This window comes from Pseudopipra pipra, chromosome 1 (genome assembly GCF_036250125.1).
Source record: "Pseudopipra pipra isolate bDixPip1 chromosome 1, bDixPip1.hap1, whole genome shotgun sequence".
Classification (NCBI taxonomy): Eukaryota; Metazoa; Chordata; class Aves; order Passeriformes; family Pipridae; genus Pseudopipra; species Pseudopipra pipra.
This window is the reverse complement of record NC_087549.1, coordinates 145,937,102-145,955,962: the sequence shown is the minus strand read 5'-3', so window position 1 is coordinate 145,955,962 and position 18,861 is coordinate 145,937,102. Positions and strand designations below refer to the sequence as shown.

Here is an 18,861-nt window from a genome sequence, read left to right as displayed (position 1 = left end):
AAATTGATTCAAATTGATAATTCACAGGAAACTAATTTTGTATTCAGCTTTTAGCTGAGAAAATACCAAAAATGGCCATGTTGGTAACTGAATTGGCAAACACTGCTCCTAGAAGAAGCCTGGATAAACTAAAAACCCTAGCGAATCTAAAAGGTATAGCAAATATTAAGAAAAAACTAGGCGTGGGTGAGACCATCAAATTAATATCACAGGCATCTGGAAGAGTGTTTTGCACAGTGAATACTCAGGCAGTGCTGACCCAGGTGCCACCTGTCTTGCAGGACTGAATCGAAGGTTTGACTTTGACCCAAGTCAGGAAAATGCTGACACCTGATCAGTACTGGCACTGCCAGGAATTGTGCCATCCAGAAACATCTGGCTGTGAGGGAGTTATGGAGCTAGGCTTTTATTTGGCTTTAGCTGCCTTCCTATTGATTACTAGAAACCCTTTATTCTGCTAAAAAAGGGGACTTATCTCCCCTAGGAAAAAAGCCCAAATACACCAAAACTGAACACAATTTTGTAGTTGGTATCAATAAAGATTATCTAGTGGGGTCCCTTCTAAATGTGAGAGTGACTGGGTGATGAACTTCTGCAGCTTTTATTTATGGATGATGCAAATTGCCTGAGTATTAGAAATTTAGAAAAGTTGTAGCTGTTTAAGGGAATAGCTATCATAATTAATTATAGTATCATAATGAATTATAAATTAACGTTTAATGCAAACAGCATAATTTCTATGGCAGTTTTTCTGTCATAGGGGCTCCAATACCCCTTTTGTTATTTATGCAGTACATCATTACATTTTCCATCACTATCTGCCTCACCAAGCAGGTAACAGACAGGAAAGAATGCCACAGGTAGAAATCTGCTCACTCTAAATCTAGGGCAATTACATACAGTTCTAGAACATAATTAATGACAATTGATTAGTAAGTGCTAGAATCATGACAAATTATTCAATCAATCCATTTAGAAGAAAAAAAAATTAGACACTGAAGTTGAACTAAGGGCCAACTAATTCTTATGTGTGAATCTGTTCCAAACAAGAAGCACAGAATTCCCCATAAAGTATCCTGCACTTTTCACTCCGTTTTCTCTCATGTAAGACCCAAAAATCTGCCTACAGACCTTACAGTAAGGCTCTCCAGGTTAGAGGAGTCAGCATATGTAACTATTTTAAAAATTCACCTCATCCTATTACCAATTAGGACAGGGATATGCAAAAGAGAGGAAAAGGGAGTGTGTGTGTAGAGGGAAGCAACACACCGACTTCCATACGAACCATTTATTGAATAAATACATGCATCATAATGTAGAATTACATGAGCAAAAAAGGCAATCTGTACAAAATTGATTACCCTTTGTTCTCATTTCAACTCTCACCATTTGCTGCAGCTCTGATAAAGGATTCAAGACAGAAAATTAAAACTTGTTTAGTCCAACTCCAAGTGATATGCATGCTGATTTGAGTCCGGGTTACACCACTGCTAGAGTTCAGAAAGCTGGTTTTCCTGACAGTGAAGCAGAGTAATTCTAAAAACAGTTTCAATAGTAGAGAACATGTGTTGGTATATACAGGTAACAAAGCTTATTTTTAACCATTTCTTAAACATCTTCATATGTTCATATTTTAAGGCACAGGATAAACAAGAACTACATGAGAAGCTATCAGTTGATATTGAATAAATGACTTGATAATGAGGTGCAATTTTTGCTGAGAGGCAAAATTGTCCTTCCTGCTTCCATATAAACGGAACAATCGGAATTTGGTAAGTTTAATACAGAAGATCCATCTACTATCAAACGAATCAATCTCATCTAGGCAGTCATAGGCTGATCCAAATTCACTCAGGAGAACGTTTCTACAGTCTGGCATCCAGGACTGATTACAAACAACAGAAATTATTGTTGCTGAAGTGCAATGACAATTCAGTCTCTTCATTTCAGATTCCTGAATGGAAAGTGGGCTCTCTAAGAACCTATCCCTAGTTTTAGGTAGTGAGCTATTTTGGAAAGTCCTGTCAAACCTATTTTGAAAACTTAATTCAGTTACTCACTTTGTGCTATCATCTCACATTTACCCAAACATGGCATTATTTTCCACCTTGAAACTTTAAAAGACAGAATGTCCACTTTTTTATTGTTGAAGTGCAGAGTTTTCTGTCCCCATACTTTACTTAATAGTTGAAACACCAAATTAATTTAACAGCCTAGTTGTTGGCTACAGATCAAACTCCGTGGAGTGATGGCCAGGATGCACAGCAAAAGTCCTTCCACCTTGGACTGAACCAAGGCAAAAGACAATTATGCTAAGCTGCTGCTCTTAGACCTCCTTTATTTAGATCAGCTTTCAGGTTCTGCATTTTCATGGCATGAACAACATTCTCTGTCTTCCCATCCTTAACAGTTTTTTAATGGAGAACTAGCAAAGAAAATATGCATTTCATAATATATTTTATATGAATAGGTGAGTGAATACATTGAGATACTCATACATTCCAATATAGAGTGAAGCCTTCAAATGGAAATGTTTTCTTACAAGGAATCTCTCCCTATTGCCCAGTCCAGTAACAGCACTAACAGTACAATTTACAGTGCAAGATTTTTTGATAAAATTGTCTTGTATAAAGCGTGGCAATGAGAAGGCCATCACTGTATAGAGGTGTATGGGTGTGTGTCACACACATCCGTGACAAATGTTCATGTTAAACTGAATTCAGACATATACTGAAATTCTTAGACTTGAAAAAACTAAAAAGCTACACCTATGGTAGGCACTTTGGTACATCTAGTAATGTAGGCATATTCTACACCTAGAGTTAAGGTTCTGTCAGTAGTCTCACGATAAAGCTAATTTCAGGAGTTCATTATTCTGCTTTAAAATTCTTTCTTGGCTGAGAGATCAACCTAGAATCTTAGCTAAATGATATACTTTGTCTAATTGCATACTTATCCAAGGATGAGGGCCTTGGCTCTAAAAGAGCCAAATTGTTCTCTTGGATTCTTAATGCACATTTTTCTAACAGTCAAGAAAACTTGCCAAAAAAAGAAAAATCAGTTCTGAATACAAAAAAAATTCCCCATAATGCATAAAATTAGAGTTATGAGCTCAGCTGTTTGGGCTGATACTCCCCCTTCAGCTCCCAGCTCCCAGCTTCGATCAGTTTGTGCTAATGGTGTCACTGCTGCAGGCTGGCCCAGCCCATGGCAGTGCTCCAGGAGAGCGCCAGGATTTCTCAGGAAACCCGTGTGGAACACTCCAGTGCATTTTGTTCATGCACCAAACACACTGAGGAGCAATGAAGCAACTGCAAAAGTGAGTTTCATCTCAGTTTCCCATTTTCTTGCCTCTTGGTGTTCACTTGACTATTACAGAAGGTATCACATAACATACTATTTTAGCATAGTATTGTATAAGAAAAGGAACATATGTCTTGTACATATGCCTACTGTAGGAACTGACATTGCAAGCTGATTTGTCTACCTCATAAATCAGTGAAACATTGTGGTAAGGACAGCTCAAAGTGGTTAAAGATTTTCTTTATAATACAGAAAAATCCATGTTCTCCAACCTTCAAAAGGTCACATGTCTAGTACTCTAGAGTACAGGAATAAATAACAAAATCCCAGTGAACCTGTATAATAAAACCATACTCTTTGTTATGTTTACTCCACTAAATGAAAACTCAGATTTAGAAACTGTGATTCGTGGACCTCATCCTCTATTTATACAGTATTTATAGAATTCTCATTTTTATTTATAATATTCTATAGCATGATTTTTCAATAATACATTTATATATAAATATTAAAATGTTTATGTTTTGTACATTTTAAGCCAGCCACACCGGGCCAGAAACACAATAAAGTAAAAATGTTTTTCTGCACTTTGTTTTTGCAGAGTATCACAAAATGATTAAGACCATTGTGCTGCAAAGACAAAAGAGATTCATCTGAAGAAATTAACATGCATTTAGAAGAAAATAACTATATCCTTTATCTGATTTTCTTCTGAATTCAAGCCAGCATGAAAGAATTATAAAAAAATAGTATATATTTACATGGTACAGTATACCTTGGTGAGATATAAAACAAGGCAGGAAAACAGCAGAACATATTCTTTTCACTTTCTAATAGGTACAGCCATCATAAAGGTCAATTTAAACACAAAAGGTTACTTTACTGTACTATTGCACATTACAGTAACTCACAGAACTGTTTAGCAAAATAAAATACAAAGTTTAATGATGAGAAAGGCTATGTCTACATAAAATGACCAAGTGTTATAAAATTATTGGGGATGTGTCTAAGAACTAAATCAGTAAAACTATAAAAATAATATTGGTACATCTGTGAAATCAATGCATTAAAAATGTATAAAGGTTGGCAAAATTATGCTTGAGGAATTCCCGGTATCCATGGGCCTAACTTGCACCATGTGGCCTTGTACCATCTTCTGTTAAATCATACCTGAAAATGGAAAAAAAAAAAGAAAAAGAATTTTTTTTATATATTTAGCGTGTGTTATTAAAACTATTATTAACACCGCTGTTATTGTATATAGTATTTTTATTAATGAAGGAAATATTGTACTTACCACTGGGTCCAGCCTTTAGCAAGTTCTTCAGATGCCAGAGGTATTAATAACTGTGGAAAGTTAAATTACCAATCAGTGTATTGTGTGTGCCTTTTAAAGATCAAATCTGACAATCCTGTCAACTCCAGCGTAAGGAACACCATTAGTAAACAATATATTTTACATCCTTGTCATCATAGCTCTCTGCTACCTGCCCAACTTGTAGTAAAGTTTCAAGTTGCTGCTTTTGACCTCAAAATCCACACCCTTCAGAGGCACAGTCCCAGAGCACCTCACAGCATGACAATGGCCAATAGCCCTCCTGGGAAACAGGAAAATTGAGGATGCTCTTCACCATGAACTGACCATGATTCTGTATCTCTCATCCTCTTCAGAGGTCAAATATGGTCATTTTCAAGGGTGCAGGAATATACTATTCCTCTTTCCTGCTCCAAATCAGATGGGTAGGAAATGGGGTGATTTAATGTGTGCCTATAGAACACTGAAGTCATAAACACTACAGCTGGTGATGGTACTGGGAATGTCTCCAGTAGCAGTTCTTTCTCATGGATTTTACAAACTGGAATTTTAATTTCTTGTGTGTTTCTCTAAGAACTCTTGCTTGTCTTTCCAGTTTTGTTTGAACATTTTCTGAGACTCCATCTGGTTTCTCCTGGTTATTTCCTTTCTCTGGTGATATGATTATTAAGTCAGACAAGCACATTTCTTTTGTTACTGTGAACTTAATGCTCCCTAGAAGAGATTACTACCTCATTTTTGTCTGCTCTGCAGTCTGTTCCTTCCCTTACTAAAGCTTGACATATTTTTTGAAAGCCTCATACCTGACTTAGGTGCTTCAATCAACACTAACAAGCTCATATCTCAAGAGGATTTTAGCTTTTTTAATAACATGCTGTATTAACAGAACTTGCTTATTGTCAACTTACTTTGCCAAGCAGCCCTTTATCTTTGGACAAGAATCCACCACTGTTCTTCACTGCTACATCTAGTGTTCTTCTCTGTACTTCAGGCAGGGAAACACTGAAATCAAACCTGGCAGGCAAAGTGATGCTTTAGAGGAAATTCTGTACCCAAGGTGCAAGGTCAGCTCCTACAGCTAAATAGCAATTCAAATCAAAACCAAGCCATCCTCCTCCCCAGATAAAAAAATTAAGTCTGAGACAAATGAAGAAAAAAACCCGATGTTTTGCCTAAAATTTTGCTTCAATATCAACATCAAATGTTTGAGACTTCTGTTACTTTTGATATCTAGAAGGGATTGGTAAAACAAAACAAGGGAAAAGTCAAGTACTGACTCCAGAGAGAAGAGAATGTGGAATCCTACTACTCTGACAGCTCAGTATCAGTATTCTCCGAAAGGGAAAGACTGGTCAGTCTTACTGATCTTTGGTACTTGCTAACCAGAGCTTCTTTTCTTCTCTGGCACACTAAGGAAACACATCCACTTTTAAGGAAGAATGCATTTTGTTTGCTAGAGCAGAAACTTTGAGAAAGTGAGGACAAGGTTATACCACAACCTACATCTATTTGTCACTACAATTCCTAAACAGCTTTATTGCTTTGCAATACATTTTACTTGGAAAGGCACAGTAAAATAACTCTATTACCTGGAATGAACAGGAGATAGCATCCTGCACTACCAGGAAAACCTACCAGAGCCTCTAAGTAATGACTTACAGATCTCCCTCGGACAGAAGGGATTCAAGTGTTGCTTTTCCTGAGTTAATTTTCTGTCTATAGAGAAAGGTCTTAATTGAAAAGTGATAGGTGGGAAACTAAGGGGCAGATGTGTGAGGGAAACTACTATCAAAAAGCAGAGCTTAAGGATAAGTCTTTTTCTGCATTATAATGTTGCACAAGCTTGTAAAACTTCCAACATATGGGCCCAGGATATAATTTATGAAGAAATTTCCTGATATAATTTATGAGGAAATTTCCTGACTCCCTGGATGCTGAGAAGTGCTACCAAGCAGATTGACTGAGCAATTTGACTATGAAGAGACACTGGCTGGCCAGTCCCCCTGAGAAGGCAGCAACAGCCAGGCAACCAGCCAAACATGCTTCCTGGCAGGAAGGGACACCAACAGCACTGGCCAGCCAAAGGCACTCGTGTGCTGGTCACCTGCCAGCAGAGTGCACGCTGCTGCTTAGCTACCAGCACAGGGGGGATGTAACTGGTGCAGGATAAGGCAGGAAGGAGAGAAGTGGCTGGGAACAGCAAGAAGGGCTGTAGTGAAAACAGGGAATAGAAGGACGGAAGAGCCATTATAGCAGAAGAGAAAGGTGTGGTCAAATCTGATGGTGACAACTAGGAGCTCCAACCTTCATCTGTTCAGGAAAGCTCAGAAACCTTGATTCGACAGCTTTGTAATTACATGACATAAAACTACTACACATAGTTTAGAACATACATTTGATCAAACACTGGGTTTAATGTCTTCTTTGATACATGTGTTTTTCTTCTTCCTGAGCGTCTCTTATCGGGCAGTAAATACATTCGCACATACGGATCAGATCCTTCTTCTGAAAATGCGATTAGATTTCTGCGGCCATGAAAAACGAGGAAAAGCACTTAGAAAATCAACAGGACATTGCTGAATGTAAGTGTCTACACTACTATCACTTAATTTAGTACATGAAGCAGTTCTGGAGCATCCTGCACAAAGTAAGGTGTGCAGGATACAGCACACAGGTAACAGCAGTGGAAAACAAAAACTAAAACAAACGCCAAGCAGTGACTTGTTCAACACCAGAGAAATGGTAAACAGACAGCAGAGGTGGGAATACAATGTTTCCTAAATTCCAAATCAAAGTCCTGATATGGCTTCTCAAAAATCATGTGTTTTAGCCATTCTGTGCAAAATTCAGTCTCTTAGAGACAACTTCCAGACACTGCTGATAAAAATCTATAGGTCATTTTCATTTAAAATCTGACAGAAGCATAATAGACAAATACAAAATCACAGCAAAATCTTCGACAAAGTTTTTAGTGATTCTGATGTTTACAGATATGTTACCTTAAAAATAACAAAGACAACCAATTTAAAAGTAAGGCAAGCTATGAAAAATTTACAAAGAAATATAAAATGAAATTGGGTATTTTGTGCTCACCTGCAGGAATGCACCACCACAATCAATTTGTTTCTTTGTGAACTGTGACGAATTGTTAGCTGAATCTGTCCTAGTGGAGACTGCCCCAGGGTTGTTCCACTGCAGGAAAAAGCAGAACATTACACTTAGTTTTTAAAATACGTATTAAAAGTAAGGCCCAACTGAAAGATATGCCAGGTAGTTTTCCCAGAAATCATGTATTATCCATTTAATTTTTCTCTAAACCAATGTGAAAGAGAGCATATGAGCATGTCCCCATCAGTTTCATGTTCCTTGTCCAACAACTCTGCTCTCCAAAATAAGCTGGGTATTCTTGTCAGTTTAGAGGTCAGCGGCTCCTCAGTACTTTGAAACCCATTATCAGTAAAGAACTTGCTTACCCTAAAATAAACATTAAAGCAATGTCTAGGAAATTGGAGAGAACAGTGGTGCAAACTGCAGTGAAAACCTCAGTGATGGGCTACTCTTACCTGTGGCCCAGAGCCAATCATAACAATATAGATATTCTTGGGATTAAGATAGTGATAGTTAAACCCACTTATTGTCTTAAAGCTCAAACCACAGTATAAACACAACCACTTCACTTTTCTATAGCTACTATCACAATCAAAGTAAGATTAGAATCAATTTACACTTACAAATACATGTCATGCCTAAATAAAAAGCAAACACCATGTTTAAGAATTTTGAGTAGGCCAATATTTGCAGAGCTCCCTCATCTCCATGAAATGCTCATTTTAGTTTGTGTAAACTTACTATGAGTATTTTCCATATATTCCATATTTTTCCATATTGCACAGGACAGTATATGGCATATTTAGCATTTTTCAGTCACCTGAAGTCACTTCAAAGGAGAGGCCTGCCTCTTGTGAATACCTACTACAGAGTGACTGCTCCATTAAAATTCTCAAGTAATTCCCTTTAAAAATTAGAATGAAGCATTTCAGTATTTTCTTAGTTCAAAAAGATAAAAAATAACCAGAGCACCTAAAAATTTGTGGCCTGCAATAAATGACCTCTTTACCTGGAGCTTTACCACTCTTATCAAATGAGAAATTATGACATTTGTGTATGAAATAAGGAGCAGTATTTCAATATTTATCATAATTAACAAAGTGTAACCCAGTTTTGGGCCAGAAGAGAGACTGGCAAAATGAAGACAAGTCAGCAGAGGACCATAAAGATAAATGGGGGTCTGGAGCTCATAAGCAGGTGGTGGATTTGAACAAATTGAAGAGACAGCCAAGAGCAGACTCAGCTGCAGCCTTTCAGTACTTAAAACAGACATTCTAGAGAAGATCGAGTCTGACTCCTCAGGGCTGTACACAGTAAAATAACAAGAGGTCACAGACAACTTGCAGCAAGATAAATTTCAATAGAAATGAGAAATGTTTTCATAGTAGAGTGGTTAAGCACCAGAGTTGCTGAGAAGGTTTATAGAATCTCCATCTTTGGACATATTAAAAACTTATTTGGACAAGGCCCAAGAAACCTGATCTAACTTTGAAGAGGGGGTTGACTGACCTCCAGAGGTTCCATCCAACCTATATTATTGTATTGATTTTGTGAACTCTGATAGAGAAAAAGATGAATCAGTTCAATCCCTTACAAATAAAAAAATAAAATATTTCTAATTAGGATCACAGAGAAGCTACATGAGTAGGGAAGGAATGGTTCCCACTCTCCCATTCAGAGCAGAACTGCTGCTCGGCTGCCTGTACTTTGTATGTACAGCTGCCCATTGCCCATTGCCATTGAGGCAAGTTAAAAAAAAAAAAATCAAGAATTTAAGGAAGCATGGCTGCAGCAATCCTGACTGACTGAACAGTAACTGACTATTCATTTAACATTCTTTGTAGTCAACTATCTCTCTGAGTAATTAAAAAATACCAGCTATATTCAACCTTAATTGGTTTAATTAATGCTAATAGGATTCAGTGGTGAAAACAGGGAACTATTGCATGGAACTACAGAGTGCAGCCATGAGAAGTAGGTGGACTTTATCTTTCAGATGACGATGGCCATGGTAACTTCTAATTGCAGAATCTGTCTGAACTGAGGTACCGAGAACAAGCGGAAAATCACAGTGACAGAACAGTGGAAAAATATTACTGCAGTGAGAACTAAGCACTCCTCCTTTGGCTGCACTGGCGACACTTTTTGTAAACCAACTTAGATGTGCTGCAAACCCAAGTGATTCAGGCCCTACTTCTCCAGCTGCCGGAGCCTCTGGCGCAGCTCCTGCGTGGCGATGGGCAGGGAGATGTCGGAGGCGATGCTGGGAGTGGGCTCCTTGACCGACAGGTGGCTGGGGGAATAGGAGAAGTTGGAGGCGTGAAGGCTGGAGGAACTGCGGCTCAGATCCGTCGGCCACTGCGGGCTGGCATTGGGAGCCTGACTTTTTTCAGCTGCGTCAGTTTTTTTATCACTGTCAGTCACTGGGGAAGCTGGAACAGGCTTGTTTGAGTCAGGTGCAGGCGAGACGGGAACCTGAGGCTTAAAAGATGATTTTCTTGCATCTTTGGAAACAGATGGCCTTTTTACTTGGGCTGAGTGTTGATGATCTGGAGATCTCGCTTGCTTTTCAAGAGAAAGGACCTAGATACAGCAGAAATACAGATAAGATTACTATTTTGAGTATAAAAAACAGGAATAAATTTGTTTCTACAAGAGTAGTGGCTGGTGACAAGTTGTAAAGTTCAGACGCTAAAGTAGAATCAAAAATATTCACATTTATTCACTCTATAACAGGGAATGTTTTGCATGGCAAAACACAGCTCCACCTTCTTTGTGGCAACTGCAGTAACTTTGAAACAGTGTGAATTTCTCCATTAATTTAGAATTATTCTCATTATTCCCTTCCCATATTCTATGTGCTTCTGGTGCAAGTGCTATTTAATTTGTAGCTCTAGCTATCTGGAAAGCTACTCTATTTCTTTCTTCTTATTTTTTTGAAATTTAATCTTACATCACAATTTTTTCTCACTCATTGTCCTTGCTTTCTCTTTTATAGGTTATTTTAATTTATTAGTGACATCTAAACAACAAAGGGTTTTAGAAAAGAAAAATAAGTTTGACAGTGATTGCAAAGAGATATACTACCTTATTAAATCAAATAATTTAGCTGGGGAAAAAGAAAACCAACTTTCAAGTATGCACGTTTTGTCTTCAAAACTCCAGTGTGCTTGAAAGATGGTTTGAATTTTTCCAGTACTATGAACATACTTCCTTTCCCCATAAACTTCATTCCTTTTAAATCATCAAGACCTCAGTTCCATTTCTAGACAAAGGTGATTTCTGATCTGTACCCTACTGAGTCACAAGAGATTTGAAGGAATCCAGATTCCAAATGTGATTTCCAAACCTAAAACCACGGGGAACCTCAGTTTTAATTAATGCAACTGACACTGTTTTGTTTGAAATATTGTCTGTTTTTTAAATAGAACGTTTTTAAATTAAATGTTATTTTGTGTACTGATAGCACTGCAACAACTAAGGACACTTGGCATTTGACATCAAAGGAAATGTACCATTATCTTCTTCAAAAAGCCAGCAGACCAGGAGCCACAACAGCCCTAAATATTCAGATATTTACAGTGTGAAAAGTTTTAGAGTACCCTGAGTGCAATCTTCATGTTTATAGTGCTGTTTGGACCAGAGTTGCTCAAGTTGAACCGCTGATGCATAGTTAAGTCTTCACTCTCTAGCAACTGGCTTAGAGGCAGCTTGAAGTTCCCCAAAGAACACTGGTGCTGTTCATCCCTCACCTGAAGTAACACAAAAGCCAAGTCATTTTGCATCATCTGCTTTTGTAAGAATTAAGAGAAAGAAAAGGAAATTACATTTTTATTTAAAAAAATAAAATCCAAACAATACTGTAGTTTGTTCTTAAACCAAATTTCCTTGATTTTAAGATTACTTTACACTGATGAAGGTAAAAGCAACTACACTCAATGCCTAGTTTCTTCAACTCTACCTTCTACAGCAAAAGCAGAACAGAGCTAACCATCACGTCTACATTTCCCTGATCCACAATCAAAACAATTACATGGTTTCCAAACTCTGTGTGAAAATGCATTCCCACAACTGTTAGAGGAAGAGTAACTAAGACAGCCCTCATTTACACTTCAGTTGCTTTGAACTATGTAAAATGATATGTCAGCAGTGTAAAAGGATATCTTCTTCAGTATTTGGATAAAGCAGATGCTTCCTTGGTATGAGAGAGGAATAAAATCAGCCACATGTAACAGCAATTTCTGTTAGTAATTAAGACTGCTAGTTCAAAACAGGTATCCATAATTTACTTGGGTTTTTTTGTTTTGGTTTGGTTTTTTTTAGAGAAGACAACCATTAACTATGTTTTTCTAGTGAGAGTGTGGTTATAGTCTTTCTTTCTTTTAGTAGTAAATGGAAATAAACATTTCATAGCCTGGTCTTAAAAAAAACACTTAAAGTATAATTTTTCATGGTGTTCACCATTAAGTCTCATTTCATAACAGCTTTTAATGTCTGAATATTACTACTGCAATATCTTAGGAAAGAAAGTGTGAGAGTGAGACAACGTACCTCAACTTCAAGATCTTGTCTTTTGGGATTGTGTACAAAGAAGGTAAAGTTTTCCTCCCATACTGGTTCATTGGTCTTGTATCGAATCTGAAGTCAGAGAACAGGAAGCACACAAATTATGAAACAGTTTAAAGTCAGTGTCAAGAGTTGAGTACATTTTTCATTTTGGTGCTGCAAAATTTATGTCTGAAACTTGACATATTTAAACAAAGGCCAATGGGATCTACCCACCCAAAGCATATATAGCATCACATATTAAATTCCAGAGGACATGGAGTAGAATATGCTTTGAGTGAACTTCACACCAGGCTACGAACGAACGCAAGGTCTTCAGACTAGCATGTTCTCTCTTCACATACTCCTCAGTAAGTGCTTAAATAACCCAGTGAAACTCCTAGAATATAGCATTTTTCCTTCTTATCTCCAGTTAGCCATGTGGAAAGTTTCACTGCCAAATCTCACTACTTTCAGCAAACCAGTAATGCAGGGGGAGGCAGAGCAGCAGAGAGAAAGCGGTGCTCGTTGAAAAAGCCACCTACAGGAGCAAAGGACTTGGATTTCTATCTCCACTCTCCAGTACATATCAAAACTAAGACTGTATGTGAGATCTTCTTTAGGCTTTGTGACACGAAGAAGCCAAATTAGATGTCCTCTCCCTTTGGCTCACTGACACTTCTACTTGAAAAGAAAAAATTGCTTTGCTGTGGCTATTTTATTTTCATGAGCTGTTTGAATGCACAGAGGTTAGTTCTGGACAAGAGGACAGGTGTGCTGAACGCCTTCGGTCAGAATCAGAATCACCATCAAGATCAATCTCATGATGGCATCTGTTACAGGCCACTCAATTAGGAATGAGACATGGATGATGCCACCTTCTGACAACTCAAAGCTGTGTCAGGTCTGAAGAACAAGGTTCTCACTGAGAGCTTAAACTACTCTCATGTTTTCTAGGAAAGCACCACTGTGGAATGACTTCTACAAATGACTAAACATCCCATCTCTACTCGCAGACAGTTCAAACTGAGTCAGCACCCATTCAATCTTTGGCTGCTTGTTGGCAGTTTCAGTTCTGGTGGTAACTCAGTGGTATGTGCTCCATGGCTTGACAACCAAACGCCAAACCCACAGAGCCACCAAATATTTGATGACAGAGCCAAGTACAAAGAGTAAGAACTTACCTTACTTTCCTGTGCCTTGTGCCCAACTGACAGCAAAACAAGTGGGTTGGGATTGCTGTTTATTTTCTTTCCTGACTGGTAAAGAAAAAGCAAAAACTTTGCCTTCAGAATAAAGCAAAACCTCTCTCCTCTGAAACGTACTGACTGCATCTTCAAAATACAAATCATATGCATTCTACTGTATGTTTATCTATGATTCTCAGTATTTTATTCAACTGGTTTGAATGGCAGACTGGCTATAACTGGTGAACAGATCCACATAAAAGCATCCAACTACCCGGAATATGTTGAAGCAAAACCCTACAAATAAGTAGGAGCTTTAGACTCCTTTTCATTTTCTTTGAATGAAACTGGTAAGGTGCAAATTCTTAGCTTTTAATGAGCATTGCAACCCCCAAAGCTAATAAAGCATAGTTTAAACTGCAAAATGAATATTTCATGCAGATGGGAGATATGAAGCACAAACTCAGGAACTTTATACACATTGGTGTAGTACTATTAAATTAGCAGTGATACCAGAACACTGATATTCCCTCCTTTTCAGTTTGGGGAGAAAGAAGATGCACTACAATGTACCTGAGGGATATTTCTACAGTTTACAAAATACTCTTTATTAGAGAATCAACCATCTGCCATATCTGAGCCTTGCTCACCAGCTATATAGCATTACATCAAACTGTGGAAATAAACATCAGTTTAGAAACAAATTATGTATGCAAAGGAACATTCCCAACTACATTTCTTTCACAAATTTCAATTTAATCTAACAAAAATTTAAGTCAGAAAGAAAATTTAGACATGAAAGTTAATCATCTCAGGCAGGTGTTAATGCAGTTTAAAAGGCCTAGAAAATGTAGGATGCATGGTTAATAATATACTTTGAGTTCTACCCTGTAGGAAATGTATAGATCAGGTATGTCAACAGAAAGCCAGTTAAAATCTACTTAATGCATGTAAGGTCACAATTACAACCAAGTGATTCAAATATTTTATACTTTTGAATCAAGAAAGTGCATGATTTAGATATTTTTGGGATCTGAACTTACATTTTGAACATCATACCTTCACTAATATTACTCGACTTCAATGTGACATACTGCTTATAACCATCCTTTCCTTTAGAAATAAAGCTGTTAAGAAAGCACTCCTTTCTTGGATGAATGCTGCATTTATCTTTTTTATGATTTCTAATAAAAAATATTTACCTCTCAAGGAAAACAGAATACAAAGGTTTACAGAACAGAAAGAAAGTCAGATTACACTGCAACTGATGATGTTTTAAAATAGTAGGTGACATGTGTTTCATTTTTTCTTTGTCCATAAAACAGTGCCTGAAACTTTCTTCTCTTCATAAAATGATGAAACTACAGGAGCTGACAAAAAGACCCTATTGCTCATGCTGATATGTAAATATAAATAATTTTAATTCATGCTAAATAGGTGGCAATATGTACACACACACATAATGCACCTCTAACACCTGCTCCTGACAGACTCATTGTTGACAGTCTATTTAAAGACTGCCCCTTGTCCAGGTTTCTCCAGCAGAGAATTCAGCTCATGCCTTCCATGATTGCCTATCAAAAAGCTGGGCTAAATTTTTTTAGCATTTATATAAAAGACGTAAACCTTCTAAAAACATCTGGCAGGAACAAGATCATTTCAAAACAGTCATTCAGAGCTGACTGATGAATATCACTCAGTATGTAAAAGATGTCTTAGCTTTCATGTCAGCTTTATTTAGTTATAGCTACAAATTAGCTCTCAGGATGATTTTTTTCCCCAGTCTTCTAAAGCAGTCTGTACTCCACTAAACTGATCTAAAGTCCAAGTCACCACAGACCACAGTATTTTATCAATGTCTTGACAGTGTACTGAAATCAAATTTAAGTAAAATGGAATTGCACTAAATACATATCCGCCAACAGAAATTCTATCCAGGGTTTGAAGAGAAGTGTTGCAGGCATTTGTGTACTTCCAATTACTTTTGTGACCTTAAATGGACAACTATATTAGCTTTACCTTTAGGGCTTTCTGAACAGCAGCCTTCTTCAAGCCATCAGGATTAAAATCTAATGGATTATTCTTTTAAGTCAGGAGAGAATGAACATAGGAAGGGTTAATAAGTCATGCAATGAAGCAATTTCACTAGGTTAATTAACTATGACATGACAACATAGGACAAAGCAGGGAAAAAAAAACCAACCTAAAACAAACCCAACATCTTTTGAACAAAGCAATGAAGCATCACAACAGCAACAATAATGCCTGACAAAACTTTTTTTTCCTCTTCTCCTCTGAATGTTTGTATTTTGCTTTAAAACTAATATACCCACTTTCAATCTGCCTATATTTTCCTTATCGTGTTTTTTTACCATAATAAAGGTAATTCACAAAAAAAGTTTTATTTAATGCCTGATGCCCTATGAACTGCCTTCTGAATGAACCTTTTTAAAAATTTGGTTAAGCATATTCCCACAACATAGAAGCTTCTCTGATGATAAGTCAAGTAATTATGTGAAGGAGTCCCTTTTTGGGAAAAATTACAACCCCATTGATAGGGACTTGGATCATTATAAAAGTTAAAGTTGTTTAAGCCTCTTTAGACAAATAATGCAAACACTTCACGCTAACTAGAATGAAAATGTACTACTTTACTCGATTGTCAATCAAGACATGCAAATATACCAACAATAGGAATTCAAACTGACTTAGCAGGACAAAACTTCTGACTACTTTCCATTAATTAAGCAAATTTTTAAATTTTATTTTGAAATTAATATATTGCTTTTTAAGTGAAATATGTAAATACAATAATGTCACAGAAAATTTTCATTCAACTTATAAAAAATAATTTCAGGAAGTAAGATTTTGAAAGAAAACAGATTTCAAGTAAGTATACTTATGGCTGGCTTTTCCTTTAAGTACACATTTTTGTTTCAAGAGAATTCTGCTCTAGAAGCTGTAGTGTGTAGCAATAAAAAAACCTGCAAAACTGACTTTTAAAACATGCTGGTTTATGAATAGAAACTGATATTAATGCTCTGCCAAAAGAAATGCATTTCTGAAATGAAAATCCAAGTGACTAAAATTTGAAAAGAGATTTAACCTTTATGCAGAAGTACTGGTTTACATTTTCTTTTGGGATGTCATATGCTCAAGTTGGCCAATATATTCCACAAGATTCCTGCAATCCTGCTTGAAAATTTCTGTTTCAGAATGAACATGCAATATGATTAAGTTGGAGAGAACCAGAAATAAGGTTTAGCTAGTTTAGTGGGATATTTTTCTTAAACATCATTTTTCCTTAAAGTAAAATTAAGGAATTGTCCGCAGTTAATTCTCTGATACATTTGGAACTTAATATTGAACTTCAGAGATGGAGACAGCACACTATCCCTGGACACATCAAACCTAATGCTTAACTATTTCTCATTAGAAAATTTTTAAAAGCCCAGCAGGTACCTTCTTTGCTGGAATTTAAGCACTGCTCCCTACTTTCAGAGAACTTTGTTTGCAGCAGTCTTACATCATTTCCATCCACTCCTTTAGTAGTTGTGGCTGCCCCATCCCTGGAAGTGTTCCAGGCCAGGCTGGATGGGGCTTTGAGCAACCTGGTCTAGTGGAAGGTGTCCCTGCCCATGGCAGGGAAGTTGGAACTAGATGGTCTTTAAGGTCCCTTCCAACCCAAACCGTTCTATGGTTCCATGGTTCTCTCTTCCTCTGCTGGTCACATTTACTGGCTTTCTCATTATCACCAGTGCTGTCCTCCAGATCTTAAATTGCTATGGCCAAAACCAGGGCCTTAGCAATGGCTAAGTGGAACAGGAGGATTCATTCATACATCTTACAGGCTACATTCCTCTTTTCTACACACAGTGCAGTGTTGTTTTTTATAACAATATGATATGGCATAGCTACAAAGCTATTTCTGTAGGGCTTTCCTTCAGACAAATATTTCCATCCCACATTTATAAGGATGCAATGGCTGTCCTCTATTTGCTCAGATGGCACCTGCAACTCATCAAATAGTTTTGAATCTTAAACTGCCCCTCAACTTACTGGACATTTTTCCTTCACATTTGCACCTGTATGTTCAACACAGATCTCTTTCCCCCTAAATTGTTATTTCAAAGAATTTTAAAAGTTCTAACCCAAACCTATGTGATCAATTATAAAGGCAGGCAACCAGTGATTCCTGGATATCGAATATGTCTCAATTCCTCTGGAATCATAGCAAGGATGGGCCAAGAGGGACATCAGCTGGGGCAAATGTGTTTAAGCCAGACTTCAGGTTTTAAGGGAAGGAGCTGCAGGTCCATAAGGATGGTGGCTGAAAAGCTGGGAGGGAGGAGACTGGGAGTACTCAAGATAAAAAGCCAAGGAAATGTCTTGCCTTGGGTGACAAAACAGCCTTGCTGTGGTTCTGAGCGTCTCTGCAGTTGTAGGAAAAGAGGACGGGTATCCAAGAACTGCAGTGACAACTGACACACTGGAATTCTCTAACAGATGGTGACATTTGCAGTAAATCCTAATAACAAACCCATAAATTATACAACAAACTGGTTTGTTATTAAGCCAGGTCCTAATTCAGTGCCCTTTAGAGTACAACTCATTACTTCTATTGACTCACTAAGTGTTGCTTGGAATTAAAATAGAGCTTTAGAAGCTTCTAAATCCGTGAGTGCATCCCCAACTGACAACCAGAAGACAGGCACTGATCAGTAAGAGCTAATTTTAAATATAAATAACTTATATGTTATATAGACACCAAAATTATTACGAACTGACTATCATAAAACTAGCCTTACTTTCAGAAATTATACTAAGAACACTATTCATACTCCTTAACTTCAGATAAATCAGATTTAGATGGGTATATGTCTGAATTTGGTGTCTCAAATGTAGATTTGCAGCTGTCAGACTACCTAAAAAGGAACAGGGAGCACTTGGGATTTTCCTCTCCCTATATAAAGTGAGCTCCTTTTTTAAATTTTTAACATTTCCCCCGCTAGCTCATGTTCCATGTTAATTAGATAATGAACTTCTAGGTATGAATGTTTGTATAATACCTTGTGTTTAAAGATGCCCAGGGCTACACCCTTAATTTTAACAACAATTATTTTTAAGATGTATCTAGTATTTGTAAAACTAAAAGAAACAGCAACTACTTATCAGTTTTAACAGCAAAGTGACTGAACCATAGCTTATGACCTGCATTTCTTACTCATTAAATTTTAACAAGATTTGATATCAGATGGAACTTTTTGGATACTTTAAAAGTAACTTCTACACAGAAACTAAGGGAAAGGGCCACAGAAAAGGGTTTTGCTGCTATTTGGGGGTGCAGTGTGGGGGAGGTAGAGCAGAGAGAAAGGTGTTTTTAAACCAAGGATTATGTAGCCA

At 37.2% G+C, this 18,861-nt stretch overlaps 1 protein-coding gene across 4 annotated transcripts in view; it reads right to left on the bottom strand.

Annotated features, from left to right (window-relative positions):
• Positions 1–1,273: 1,273 nt before the first annotated feature.
• The window catches only part of ESYT2 (extended synaptotagmin 2), an 80,197-nt gene continuing 62,609 nt past the window's right edge, over positions 1,274–18,861 (bottom strand). For 2 of the 4 annotated variants that reach the window (XM_064637970.1, XM_064637986.1), the window contains 10 exons: positions 15,478–15,540; positions 13,456–13,530; positions 12,278–12,364; positions 11,329–11,478; positions 9,921–10,309; positions 7,712–7,810; positions 7,012–7,143; positions 5,527–5,632; positions 4,601–4,650; positions 1,274–4,473 (listed from right to left, as the gene is read on the bottom strand). In XM_064637970.1, the coding sequence (XP_064494040.1) occupies positions 4,428–4,473; positions 4,601–4,650; positions 5,527–5,632; positions 7,012–7,143; positions 7,712–7,810; positions 9,921–10,309; positions 11,329–11,478; positions 12,278–12,364; positions 13,456–13,530; positions 15,478–15,540 (1,197 nt within the window). In that variant the 3' untranslated portion in view covers positions 1,274–4,427. The remainder of the gene's footprint in view (positions 4,474–4,600; positions 4,651–5,526; positions 5,633–7,011; positions 7,144–7,711; positions 7,811–9,920; positions 10,310–11,328; positions 11,479–12,277; positions 12,365–13,455; positions 13,531–15,477; positions 15,541–18,861) is intronic. The other 2 variants (XM_064637979.1, XM_064637997.1) reach the window with 1 other exon arrangement.